Here is a 12,527-nt window from a genome sequence, read left to right as displayed (position 1 = left end):
TGTCACCTTTGTTCTTGTACAGCGTGATGATGTTTGCATCCCTCATGTCTTGAGGTACTCCACCTTCTCTCCAGCAGAGACAGAGGATTTCATGCAGCTCAGTGACGATGATCTCTTTGCAGCATTTTAGGACTTCAGCAGGGATGCTGTCTTTTCCAGGTGCCTTGCCAAAGGCAAGGGAGTCCAGGGCCACGTGAAGTTCTTCTAGGGTTGGTTCACTGTCAAGCTCTTCCAGCACAGGCAGGCACTCAATGTTGTTCAGTGCTTCTTCGGTGACTACATTTTCTCTGGAATATAGCTCAGAGTAGTGCAGTTGGTGGAATACCTCATCAAAGATAGAATCTCAAAACACATAGATGAACAGGCCTTGCTGAGGGAGAATCAGCATGGCTTCTGTAAGGGTAAGTCTTGCCTCACGAACCTTATAGAATTCTTTGAAAAGGTCAACAGGCATGTGGATGTGGGAGAACCCGTGGACATTATATATCTGGACTTTCAGAAGGTGTTCGACACAGTCCCTCACCAAAGGCTACTGAAAAAACTCCACAGTCAGGGAGTTAGAGGGCAGATCTCTCATGGACTGAGAACTGATTGAAGGCGAGGAAATAGAGAGTGGGTGTCAGTGGGAAATTTTCACAATGGAGAGAGGTGAAAAGCGATGTGCCCCAAGGATCTGTCCTTGGACCGGTGCTTTTCATAAATGACCTGGAGATGGGTGAGCAGTGAGGTGGCTAAGTTTGCAGATGATGCCAAACTTTTCCGAGTGGTGAAGACCAGAAGTGATTGCGAGGAGCTCCAGAAGGATCTCTCCAAACTGGCAGAATGGGCAGCAAAATGGCAGATGCGTTTCAATGTCAGTAAGTGTAAAGTCATGCACATGGGGCAAAAAAATCAAAACTTCACATATAGACTGATGGGTTCTGAGCTGTCTGTGACAGATCAGGAGAGAGATCTTGGGGTGGTGGTGGACAGGTCAATGAAAGTGTCATCCCAATGTGCGGCGGCAGTGAAGAAGGCCAATTCTACGCTTGGGATCATTAGAAAAGGTATTGAGAACAAAACGGCTAATATTATAATGCTGTTGTACAAATCGATGGTAAGGCCACACCTGGAGTATTGTGTCCAGTTCTGGTTGCCACATCTCAAAAAATAGTGGAAATGGAGAAGGTGTAAAAGACAGCGACTAAGATGATTACTGGGTTGGGGCACCTTCCTTATGAGGAAAGGCCATGGTGTTTGGGCCTCTTCAGCCTAGAAAAGAGACACCTGAGGGGGGACATGATTGAGATATACAAAATTATGCATGGGAAGGATAAAGTGGATAGAGAGATGCTCTTTGCACTCTTACATAACACCAGAACCAGGGGACATCCACTAAAATTGAGTGTTGGGAGAGTTAGGACAGACAAAAGAAAATATTTCTTTACTCAGCGTGTGGTTGGTCTGTGGAACTCTTTGCCACAGGATGTGGTGATGGCATCTGGCCTGGATGCCTTTAAAAGGGAATTGGACAAGTTTCTGGAGGAAAAATCCATTACAGGTTACAAGCCATGATGTGTATGTGCAACTTTCTGATGTTAGAAATGGGCTATGTCAGAATGTCAGATGCAGGGGAGGGCACCAGGATGCAGGTCTCTTGTTATCTGGTGTGCCCCCTGGGGCGTTTGGTGGGCCGCTGTGAGATACAGGAAGCTGGACTAGATGAGCCTATGGCCTGATCCAGTGGGGCTGTTCTTATGTTCTTATCTCAGAGGCAAGGGGCGCCTGCTTACCCCTATCCCCAAGAAAGCAATTTGAGAGTCGTTGGTTGATTGGTTGATTTGGGGTGCGGAGGTTGAGAATGAATGAATGTTTTGCTCTTTGCCTGATTGACCTGGGATGGAGGGGGATTTTTCCCTTAGTGGGGTACATGGTCAATCAGTGGCCACTGTTTAAATGGTCAAATAACTGAAGGAGGCTTTGTTAAGGATCCCAGACCATTTTCAGATCACTGTGTGATTGCAGGAAATTCTCACCTCTGCATCCTTCTCTGATCTTGTAGAGATTTTGTAGTCCTTGTAGAGGGAATGTATGCACATTACCTTGATCATGTATTGAGGGAACAGTGGGATGAGCCTTGGAATGGCCTCAGCCCCACATTGTGCACACATTCAGTATAAATTTTGAAAGACCTTCTCTATATACAAATTGCACATGGGCTCCTTTTGTACAGATGAGAATCCTGAGAAAAGCAGAGCCCTTAGGCATGTATTCTGAGCCTACACATGTGTGGAGCCTACACCTTTATACATTCTTTCAGAAATTTTTCAGAAACTAAGCTGACCTTTATGGGTGGCCAGGACGAGGCCGATAAATACTACCTTTCTCAGTGCACTGCATGCATTCATTTTAACATGCATTCAATTTCATAAACAACATTGTAAGGGGAATACAAGCATGCAGAAGCTCAAGAAACCACACCGTGATTGGAAAATATGCAGAATCCTTCTGAGAAATCTGCATTTATCTTCTAGGAACTTAGGGCCTAACCCTATCCAACTTGACAGTGCTGATGCAATCCTGCTGATGGATCCTGCACTGCATCCTGCAGTGGAGGGGGGGGCAGTTACAGAGGCCTCCTCAAGGTAAGAAAATATTTGTTCCCAAACCTCAGGGCAGCAGTGCAGCCACATCTGTCCTGGAAAGTTGGATAGGATTGGACCCTTATTTGGCTTCCTTCGACATTTTCGTCCTTCAGAGGGAGCCTAAAAATTGTTTCAAATTTTACTGTTTCAAACTGTCTGGGCTCATGCACTTACTGTAACTTACTGTTGTTTGGCTCTCATGTTTGGATTAACGCCTTGATCATGTTTACAGAAAAGAGAGTGAAGCAAGGGTGTTACTGAATGCTGATTGCATGAATGAGACTTCCAAACTCTTACCTTCATCTATTTCATCTCCTTTATTTGTCTTCCAGATGTTTCTCAAATCCCCAAAGACTGGCCAAAAGAAGGGGAAATCAAAATTGAGAATCTGTGTGTCCGATATGAAAACAATCTGAAGCCAGTTCTCAAGCATGTCAAAGCTTACATCAAACCAGGCCAGAAGGTGCCACTAAATTAATCATTGTAACAAGATCCCTTTTTTATTGTCTACTATGCTGGAAGAAGGGTGGTGGGACTAGCAGGGGAGAGCCTTCTGTTCTCAGGCTCCATGCCCAATAATGGAAATTCCAGCCTTTCCAAGTCAAGCATGCAGTACGGGAAAGTCCCCTCTTTCCAAGTAGCTTGATGACAGTTTCTGGAATGTTCTTGGGGCCTTCACCAACTTGACCTTCATTTTGGAATTTCTTCATTGAGCTGCATCAAAAACTCAAAAAGCCGCATATATTTTTGCAGGTTGGGATCTGTGGTCGTACTGGAAGTGGCAAATCATCATTGTCTTTGGCTTTCTTTAGAATGGTAGACATATTTGATGGTAAGCAACTAGAAATATTATTTTATTTCACCTGTAATGACTGCCAGTATGCCTTTGGATTAAAGAGTTGTTGCTAATCATTCAAGTCCTTCACAGTCTAGGTTCCACTCAGTGAGTGCCTCTCTTTACACAGTTCCCTACTCCTGCTCTACTCCATGTTCCATCTCCTTGTGCAGTAAAAATGGCCATGGCAATGAACAGGAACTTTACATCAATTTCTCTGAAACCCTGGAGTAAACGTCCCCCTGAGGAATTTCGCCTCTCATCCAGGGGACTGCCAAATGTCTTTAGCCTTTGCTTCAGCTAAATAGTTTGGTTGTTTTGCCTGTCCTGTCCTTTTGATCTTTACTGTGTACTGGATTTGATTTTTTTAATTGCTATTAATAATTTTTATTGACTAGAATTATAAAGCAACAGTTATTCATTATTACCACCATACCTGTAGTGGTATTGGTTTGTTTTATTGCTGAGGTTTTTATTTTTAAAATGAGTTTAAACCTTGAAGTTAAAACAAGTTTAAACCTTAAAAAGCTCCAACCTGAGCTTTGGAAAGTCAGTCAACAAATGGTTTTAATAAGTTTAAAAAAACAAAAACAAAACTCAAACCCAACATCAAATAAGTAGTTACTACTTAAAATAGACCTGCACATTTTCTGACCCACCAAGCCAAATGCAACCCACCAAGTGGTGTCGCTAGAGGGGGTGCAGGCCACACCAGTGACTTGAAAAGGGGGGGTGACACCACTACTCGTCACCACAGAGTGACTTGAAAAGGGGGGGGGGTGACACCAATACCAAAATTTTTAAAATCTTGGTATTTTGGAGTAATACCATCGTGTTATCTATCAATTGATGTGTAATTTCATGCAGAATGCAATGAAACAACCCATGTTGAAATACCTCTAGTCTATGAAAAGTTATAGCTAAAAGATTGGTGGGGGCAGGGCGATCATACATCACCACACCCACCACCTGGGGCATTGCCCTGCCCACTGCATGGGAGGAGGTCCATCATAGGGGTCACATGCTGGCCTCCAGTACTGGGTGACCCAAACCCTAGTGACGCCACGGAGCCCACCAGCCCTGTGTCATGGCTCAAGAGGGCTTTGATAAACCTCCTGCTATTGCTTCTTAGAGCTTGATGTAGGACGCTCTGCCTGTTTTCCTTTCCAGGATCATCTGCTACCTTTTCTCAACTTGTAACCTAATCTCCTATACTGCTACTGAACACTTGTTTGGTGTCAGTTTGTCTCTCCTTGCAGCTACAGGCTTACACAGCCAGTCCTCTAAAACAGAGGTGAAACAGACGAGAAACAAAAGGGCCAAGTCCCATTGCATGGCTGAATTAGATCAGCCTCAGATAATGACAGCTACATTAGCTGCTGCTCTGTCTCTTCTCCTGTGTCCAGCACGTAATAAATTATCCCTTCTGTAGCATCATTAATCATGCACTGTGGAATAGAAATATTTCCTTTATGGGAAGAACAAAAGAGGATGGAGGAAGAGGAAACCAAATGGGGGCATCTTTCCATTTCAGTCTGGGCTGGATCATTGGTGAATTGCCTCTCCTTCTGAGTGAGCTAGAAACTGGACTGGGAGGTGTCATGTTTGCCTTTTGCTGCTGCTCTTAGTCACTAAACATTTACTTTTCCTGGTTTGTTAGTTTGTTTTTGGCCTTGGCGCATTCATTAGGGCCCTAAGCTTTTAGACGATTGCCATGTTTAACCAAGTTGAGCTCTAGCTGCAAATTTAAGAAGCAAGCTGGTTGATCAGGAAAGTTGTTGTATGAGTTCTTGAATGACAATACTGTGCCCCAGAACTTTGGCTCTTGCGAATATGAAGCCCAAACACATGATAAATGAACCCCTCCCCCAGCTCAAATCAGATTGGCTCAGAAATTAGCTGTTTTCTGATTTGCTGGAAAATAGCTCAATTTTTTTTCAGAGCCGAGTCAAATTAATCTGTCCCCACTCCATGAGCCCCCAAACCTTATTGCCAATTAACTCCTGGGAAATGTAGTTTCCCAAAACCAGAAGAGAAAAGCAGCTGGAGCAACAGACTGCAGAGAGGGAGGGCGCAGGGGAAGGTGAAGTTTACACCCCTCTCCCATGTGTTCCTTTTACTGCTAAAGTTCCCATCCCTTTCACACATTTTATACATGATCAAAGCAGACATGTGAATTATGCCCCATTGCATCTAGTTAGCCCGGTTACTCTCCACAATATAACAGTGTTGGGATTATTTGTTACTGAGCTCACAGCATGTTTCCTGTTGGCCATGTGTCTTTCTGTGTTTCGTTGCTTACCTCTTTCACTTTGCATCTCAACTGCTTTACTCTCTGCTATTTCAAACAGGAAAGATCATTATTGATGGAGTTGACATATCAAAACTGCCACTCCATACACTGCGGTCCAGGCTATCCATAATCCTCCAGGATCCAATATTGTTCAGCGGTTCCATTCGGTAAGCATGAGCGTCTCCTCCTGTAATTCCCTAGGCTGAGCGATTCATCTGTAATGTTGTGGGCCCAGAATTTTGGACAGCAGAAGTGTTCAAATATGCACCCACACATAACTTGGTGCACATTCAGATGCGTGATGCACAGTTGCTTGTAGATCTGACTGCTAAACATGGAATCAATACCTAAAAAGCACAGGTGCAATTTTGCACAAGAATCTCTTGATTGAGCCATACCACTCACACTGACTCCTGATCCACATTTGACATGTTACAGATTATGGGATCTGAATTTTATTCTAATATTTCAGTGGTGACTTCTAAGATCACGAATCACAGCTATTATTTTGGGTTTCTTGCCCAGCTTCCCACCATACCCTCTTTCCTCAAGGACTGCCATGATTACACAGAATTCTGGTTCAGTGGACTCAGAATGACTTCCTGAGCCATGTTCTGCATCTCCATGAAGGCCATTGATGGAGCAGGGAAATAAAGTTCGAATACAAGGTTCAAAACAAGCCTGTATACTGAGCAGTATCTATGCTAAAGAAATTCACTTATGAAATCCGCTTGTTTTCTTTGGTTGGAATTTGGCTGTTTGGGCATGGAGTGTGTTGCTTTTGGAGTGGACACAATCAGTCTTGCTCTGTGCTGTTTGAATCCACGGATATAAATACAATATGAGTCCCCAGAGAAGTGTAATGTTGGGGGAAGGAAAACTGCCCCCAAAGCAGTAAACAAGAAAACATACCTTGTAAGCATATTTTTTCCCTCAGGAGGGATCAAGAGTAGGTCTTGGGGTTGCATGCATGCTCCCCTATACTGTATGCACACCCCTAATATTCTCACATCGTGGAGAAGGTACCAAGTGAACTGTGAGATCCAACATTCAAACAAAAGTGTGGGTTCATCTATTCATGGCTCCAAACAGGGGAGCAGGGGAGAGAAGGGGATGTATACCTGAAGCCCATTCCCTAGCTCCTCTAGGGTAGACCTCCATGGATAAATACTACCTTTCTGTATGAGAGGTCCAGGCTGAATTTAACTGAGCAACACACTCCCAAGCTTGCAGTATAATGGATGTACAACACCATCAGAGGCAATCACTGAATATATGCAAATGTCCATTCCCTTAGCTTTAATCTGGATCCAGAGTGCAAATGTACGGATGATACCCTTTGGGAAGCTCTGGAGATTGCCCAGCTGAAGAACATGGTCAAGGCGTTGCCAGGAGGTCTAGGTGTGTATATTGGAAAAACAGTTTGACATTAATGTAGCCCCATCACCATATTAAATGAATAACAAGAGTCTGGCATGCAAAGCAATTGTTAGGCTGTTTATTGTTACAAAAGACCTTCCCACACTTTATGTGGTCACAAATTCAGGTCTGAGACTGTCTACACTTGATAACATGCTATAGCCAACTATGGCTGTCTGATGAGTATGTGATCCACATATTCCAGCAACTGAGTTTCTCATTCATACATTATCTTTCTAAGTATGCACTTAAAATGGGGCTCCACCTGCACCTGCAGAGGGAGTCTTTCTAGTTGGGGTTCCTCCCCCACATGACATGCTGAGCTGCCATTGGGCAAACAGAAGGTGGGAAGGCCTTTGCAGACTACTTCACAGTGCTGAGGCCTTTCACAGCAACTTTCATTTTGGCTGCAACAGAGACCATCCACCTGCCCAGTAGGCAACAGCCTAAAATTAGCTGGACACCTCTCAAAGACAGGTAGGCATTTTTCATGCCTCCTTAATTGGTCCCCTTGTGCAGGTGATGCTATGATGTTAACACCATATCCTGTGCTTTGGTGCAGTTGTCCAATGGTGTATTATCCCAGTTACTCACATAACTGAATAAAGCCCATGATTGCCAGTCATGATTGCTATCTTTCCTTTTATTCTCGACTCTAATCCTTGTCCAGACGCTGTCGTGACCGAAGGAGGAGAGAACTTCAGCGTAGGCCAGCGTCAGCTCTTCTGTTTGGCAAGAGCCTTTGTGCGCAAGAGCAGCATTCTCATCATGGATGAAGCCACAGCATCCATCGATATGGCCACAGTGAGCAAGCCACTATGCCCCCACCTCTTTGTCCAGTTACTTTTAGTTAGGCAGCAAGATGTTATTCCAAGAGAGGTCGTGTAGGCAATTCAGTGGACATGCATTTCCCGCAAGTTCGTTCAGCAGGGAATCATGGGACATTACATTAACAACTACAACCCAGGCCAATTCAGTCCAGACACTGAAACCTCTGGGGAATTCTGTCACCTAGGACAAGGTGCCTGCTAGAACTGAAGCAACTGTTTGCCCTGATAGCCTGATGGTCAGATGAGAGGGTCCAAGTCCTAAGCAGTTTAACCAGGAGAGGTATACCAGAATCATCAGCTCACTAAGGGCGCAATCCTATCTTGCTCTTGAAGCTGCTCTGCGCTCCTCGGGAATGGGGGTTGGGATCCAGCATAACTGCTAGGTCCCAGCCCTGCCTCCTGCTCCCCACCTGCCCACCCCCGGGGCTGCCCACTGCCCGCCCTCCCCTTGTCCTAGAACGCCTCCCTCCCGCCTCCTCCCCACCCATCCCAGAGCCTTGCGTTGGCCCAGCTTGATCAACGCAAGGCTCAGTGCCTCCATCGGTGCGGAGGCTTATGTCGGCCTCTGTAGGCTGGTGCGTCTCCGCAGCCCAGCCTAGCTGACTCACAAGGAGGCGCAAAAGTGCCTTATGGCACATTCGCAACCCTCCTGGGCTGGCACAAGGGGCTTGCACTGGCCCAAGTGCAGTGTGAATTGCTCTGTAAGCCTGTCCCTGTTTTGCATTTCAAGGAGAGGTCTGAATTGGTGGTACCCAATCATTTAACTAAGGGAAGCATTAGAGTGTGTCTTTGCCCAACTCACATGTGGATTTCAATCCCTAATTTAGGCATGATTCATTCATGTCATGACCCACAGGGGCTGGTGCTCAGGATACAACTTTATGGTCCATTTGTATGGACCATATTGTTCATATGTATTGAACTTTTACCATGCTAATGACAACCCCTGAAACTACAGGGTCTGATGGGTGAAGTCAAAATCCATTCACACATAGAGAATCACACATGTAAAAAGCTTAGACTGTGGCACATCATTCATGTTGTCGTATTGAAATGGCCACCCACTTGGGTTATTGTGAGTAGGAATAAACTGACCCCACTTTCTCAAAGTGAAACTGATTTAGCTTTTTTTTTAAGCATAAATTCCCATCAGCCCATTGCTCTATAAATGTAAACTTGTGGGTCCTAAGCCTACAGTTTGAGATTCACTGGCCAGGCCACATTGATATTGGAAGGACATAGGGCATTGTGCTATCAAAGAAATAACACATCCTTTATTTATTTATTAGGAAAACATCTTGCAGAAAGTTGTGATGACTGCCTTTGCAGATCGCACGGTTGTGATAATAGCTGTAAGTATCTGAAGACCCTCTATCTGCATTTTTCCATTTGATGATAGACTTGTTTTATGCCAGATAATAAGTCTGATAAAAATAGTCTTAAATCATGTTGGTAGAAGCCCATAATTTTGAAAGGATTCAGAATCCAAACAAGAAGTCCCTTCTAAGGAAACTTCAGATACTGTGTGTAATCTGTTGCATGTGATTATCCCATGGAAACTGATGCATGCACATGTCCTGGAAAGCACAGGAACATCACAGGTGAAGATACTACCCATAAGATTCATGCCCTTCTGGTTTTGTAATGTGTGAAGCTGGCCATAGTACCTTTGTGATACTAGCATTGTGATAAAAGAAGTGCCATGGTGTGGGATAGTGTGTGGGGAAATCACATACATCTCATCTATTGAAAGCAGGAATGATGGGAGTGAATAAATGCTTCTTTGTTGGATTCTTCTGTGGTCCATGACGCTCATGTTGATACTTGCATGCTGCCTCCACTGTTCTCTCCAAAACTCATTTTTTAAAAGCATGTATAATATTTATATTCAGCCTCCTTGTTTTTCATATGGCCTTGTCTTTTTGCTTTTTCTTCTGCTTCTGATATTTTTCCTTCCTTCCTTCCTTCCTTCCTTCCTTCCTTCCTTCCTTCCTTCCTTCCTTCCTTCCTTCCTTCCTTCCTTCCTTCCTTCCAGCACCGAGTCTCTCAAATCTTGGATAAAGACCTTATCTTAGTCCTTTGTGATGGTGTGCTTGTTGAATGTGACACGCCTGCCAATTTGCTCCTTAAAGAAGATGGCCTTTTCACCACTTTGGTGAAGACAAACAAATAAATACACTCGACCTAGGAATCTTGCAAGATTCTGCCTTTCTGGTATTGCTACCTTTTATTCTATCTTCTTCAGGCTTGAATGGTTAATACTTTCTGCTTGTTTTGCCGGACGCACTGACTTTTAGTTTCTTTTTTTATGATTATTATTTTCCAAAATAAAAATAAACAACAAATATAAACAAACACATAAACACAAACACACACAGCGGAACAACACTCACTTAGTTCTTCCAACGTCCTTCCCTGCTTGGGGCCTTCAGCTTAGTTTCAGCATGAATCCTCACCAACACCGACATTGATGGCTGGGTTTCCTTGGAGAAGAAACAGCCCCTGGCTGGACCCTTCCTCTCCGAAACCGTGAACCATCTGTAGGTTTGAATCTCTCCTGATCACAGATCCTCAGATCTCTTCAGACCCATGGTTTTTTGGGAGGAAATAGCATGCTTTTCCAAGAGCTTTCAAGAGCTCCGAAAAGCACGGCCATTCAGTTGCCTCTGGCTCTGCCCCCCGTCCCCGGACACACTGACTTTTGAGATGAGTATTCACTGCATTTGAATATCAAGGGGACAGATTTCTTTTTAATTGAAGTTCAGAGCTCACTTCACTTTTACATTTGAAATGGCGCAAATGTATTTCCTTGATTGGTTCCTAGAACAAAACCTAAATAGTTTGGATCCTGGTCGTCTTAGGGAGCCTCTCCATCAACTGTAATGGATTGTGAAGAGCTCCAAAAGAAACTCTCCGAACTGGGTGACAACAAAATGCCAAATGCGGGAATCACTTACTAAAGTAATGGGGCAAAAATATCCAACTTCACATGATGGAGTCCAAGCTGTCCATGACAAACCAGGAAAGAGATCTTGGGGTCATACTGGACAGATCAATGAAAATGTCAACCCAGTGTGCGAACACAGTGAAGAAGTTCATTCCATCCTATGGGTTATTAGGAAATGGGTTGAGAATAAGACAACTTATATTATATTGCCCCATAGAAATCTATGACGTAGTCATATTTGGATCGGTCTTCTGGAAGGATATTGGGCAGCTGGGAATGTTGCAGAAGAGGGCAACTAAAATGATCAGAGGGCTGGAGCACCTTCCTTACTAAGAAAGGATACAGTATCTGGGGCTTTTAAGTTTAGAAAAAAGCTGACTAAGGAAGGAATATGATTGATGTTTATAAAATAATGCATGGTGTAGAGAGAGTGGGCGAGAGAAGTTCTTCCTCTCTCACAACACTAAAGTGACTGGCCCAAGGTCACCCAGCAGGGATCTGAACTTGGATCTTCCAGGCCTAAGTCCAACTCCCATGCTACTACATCATTCTGGCTCTCTTATAAACTAATATACTGATTGATTGATTGATTGGATTTGTATTCCGCCTTTCTCCCTGAAGGGCACCCAAGGCGGCTAACAATCAAGTTAAAAAATACAGATAAACATTAAAAATACAAAACATTTAAAAACAATTAAAACAAGATAAAATACATAGCAGCAGACTGAAAGCACACATTAAAAGACATAAGTTATAAATTTATAAAAACAGCCCTTATAGTGCCTCGAAGGCTTTCCTGAATAAAAATACTTCCGTGTACCTGGGAAGTCTCTTGAACATTAAAAACTGCAGCCTTATTTTAGAGGGGCTGGAGATCACTTCCAAACTGAAAGGCACAGGCCTACCCCAGTTTCCCAGTAGGGATCAACAGCCAGTGGTTGATGGTGTAAATGGAGACAGAAGTACTGATGCCTTCTTTTCATTGCAGCATCGGGTCCACACCATCCTGACTGCGGACGTGGTCATTGTGATGAAGCGAGGGATCATTTTGGAATATGACACCCCTGAAAATCTCCTGGCTCAGGAGGACGGCATCTTTGCATCTTTTGTTCGGGCCGACATGTGACAGAGCCTACAGATTCCATCGTGTTGGCTTTTTAATGGCTGATTTTTCAACCAATTTTTTTAAAAAATGAGGTCTTTTCTGTATCCTGTATCAGCACTGCAGACTTTGTCAAGGATTGTTGCATTTATAACTTTTGTAAAACCAAAACCCATTATGTATTATGGTTCAGAGCAATAAATCCTTCTTCACAAAATGTTAGAAAATCCTCCTGTGCCTTTTCCTAAACAATTTGATCCCTTCGCCTGACACGAGCTGGCATTTTCTTGAAGTATTAAAAGCTGAGATTTCCCCTTTTGATGACCAGGCTAATTTATTTCAGTTGGAATGGCATAGAAAATGTTGGAGGGGAGTTCTTTGCAGATGGAGAGAGGCCATAAACATTTTTCTGTCTGAGGAATTAAAAATGAAGGGACAGGGACAATCCAGCAAAACTTAGTTGCTACAAACAGCTAT

General features: G+C 43.7%; 1 protein-coding gene across 5 annotated transcripts in view; it reads left to right on the top strand.

Moving 5' to 3' along the window:
• The window catches only part of ABCC9 (ATP binding cassette subfamily C member 9), a 79,180-nt gene extending 66,913 nt beyond the window's left edge, over nt 1–12,267 (top strand). For 3 of the 5 annotated variants that reach the window (XM_066633337.1, XM_066633335.1, XM_066633338.1), the window contains 7 exons: nt 2,957–3,087; nt 3,378–3,456; nt 5,811–5,919; nt 7,050–7,153; nt 7,842–7,975; nt 9,291–9,353; nt 11,937–12,267. In XM_066633337.1, coding sequence (XP_066489434.1) covers nt 2,957–3,087; nt 3,378–3,456; nt 5,811–5,919; nt 7,050–7,153; nt 7,842–7,975; nt 9,291–9,353; nt 11,937–12,074 — 758 coding nt within the window. In that variant the 3' untranslated portion in view covers nt 12,075–12,267. Of the gene's footprint in view, nt 1–2,956; nt 3,088–3,377; nt 3,457–5,810; nt 5,920–7,049; nt 7,154–7,841; nt 7,976–9,290; nt 9,354–10,036; nt 10,216–11,936 lie in introns of all 5 variants that reach the window. The other 2 variants (XM_066633339.1, XM_066633336.1) reach the window with 1 other exon arrangement.
• The last annotated feature ends 260 nt before the right edge of the window (nt 12,268–12,527 follow it).

This window comes from Tiliqua scincoides, chromosome 7 (assembly GCF_035046505.1).
Source record: "Tiliqua scincoides isolate rTilSci1 chromosome 7, rTilSci1.hap2, whole genome shotgun sequence".
Lineage (NCBI taxonomy): Eukaryota > Metazoa > Chordata > Lepidosauria > Squamata > Scincidae > Tiliqua > Tiliqua scincoides.
The sequence above is the reverse complement of the archived record's forward strand: the minus strand, read 5'-3'. Positions and strand labels throughout refer to the sequence as shown.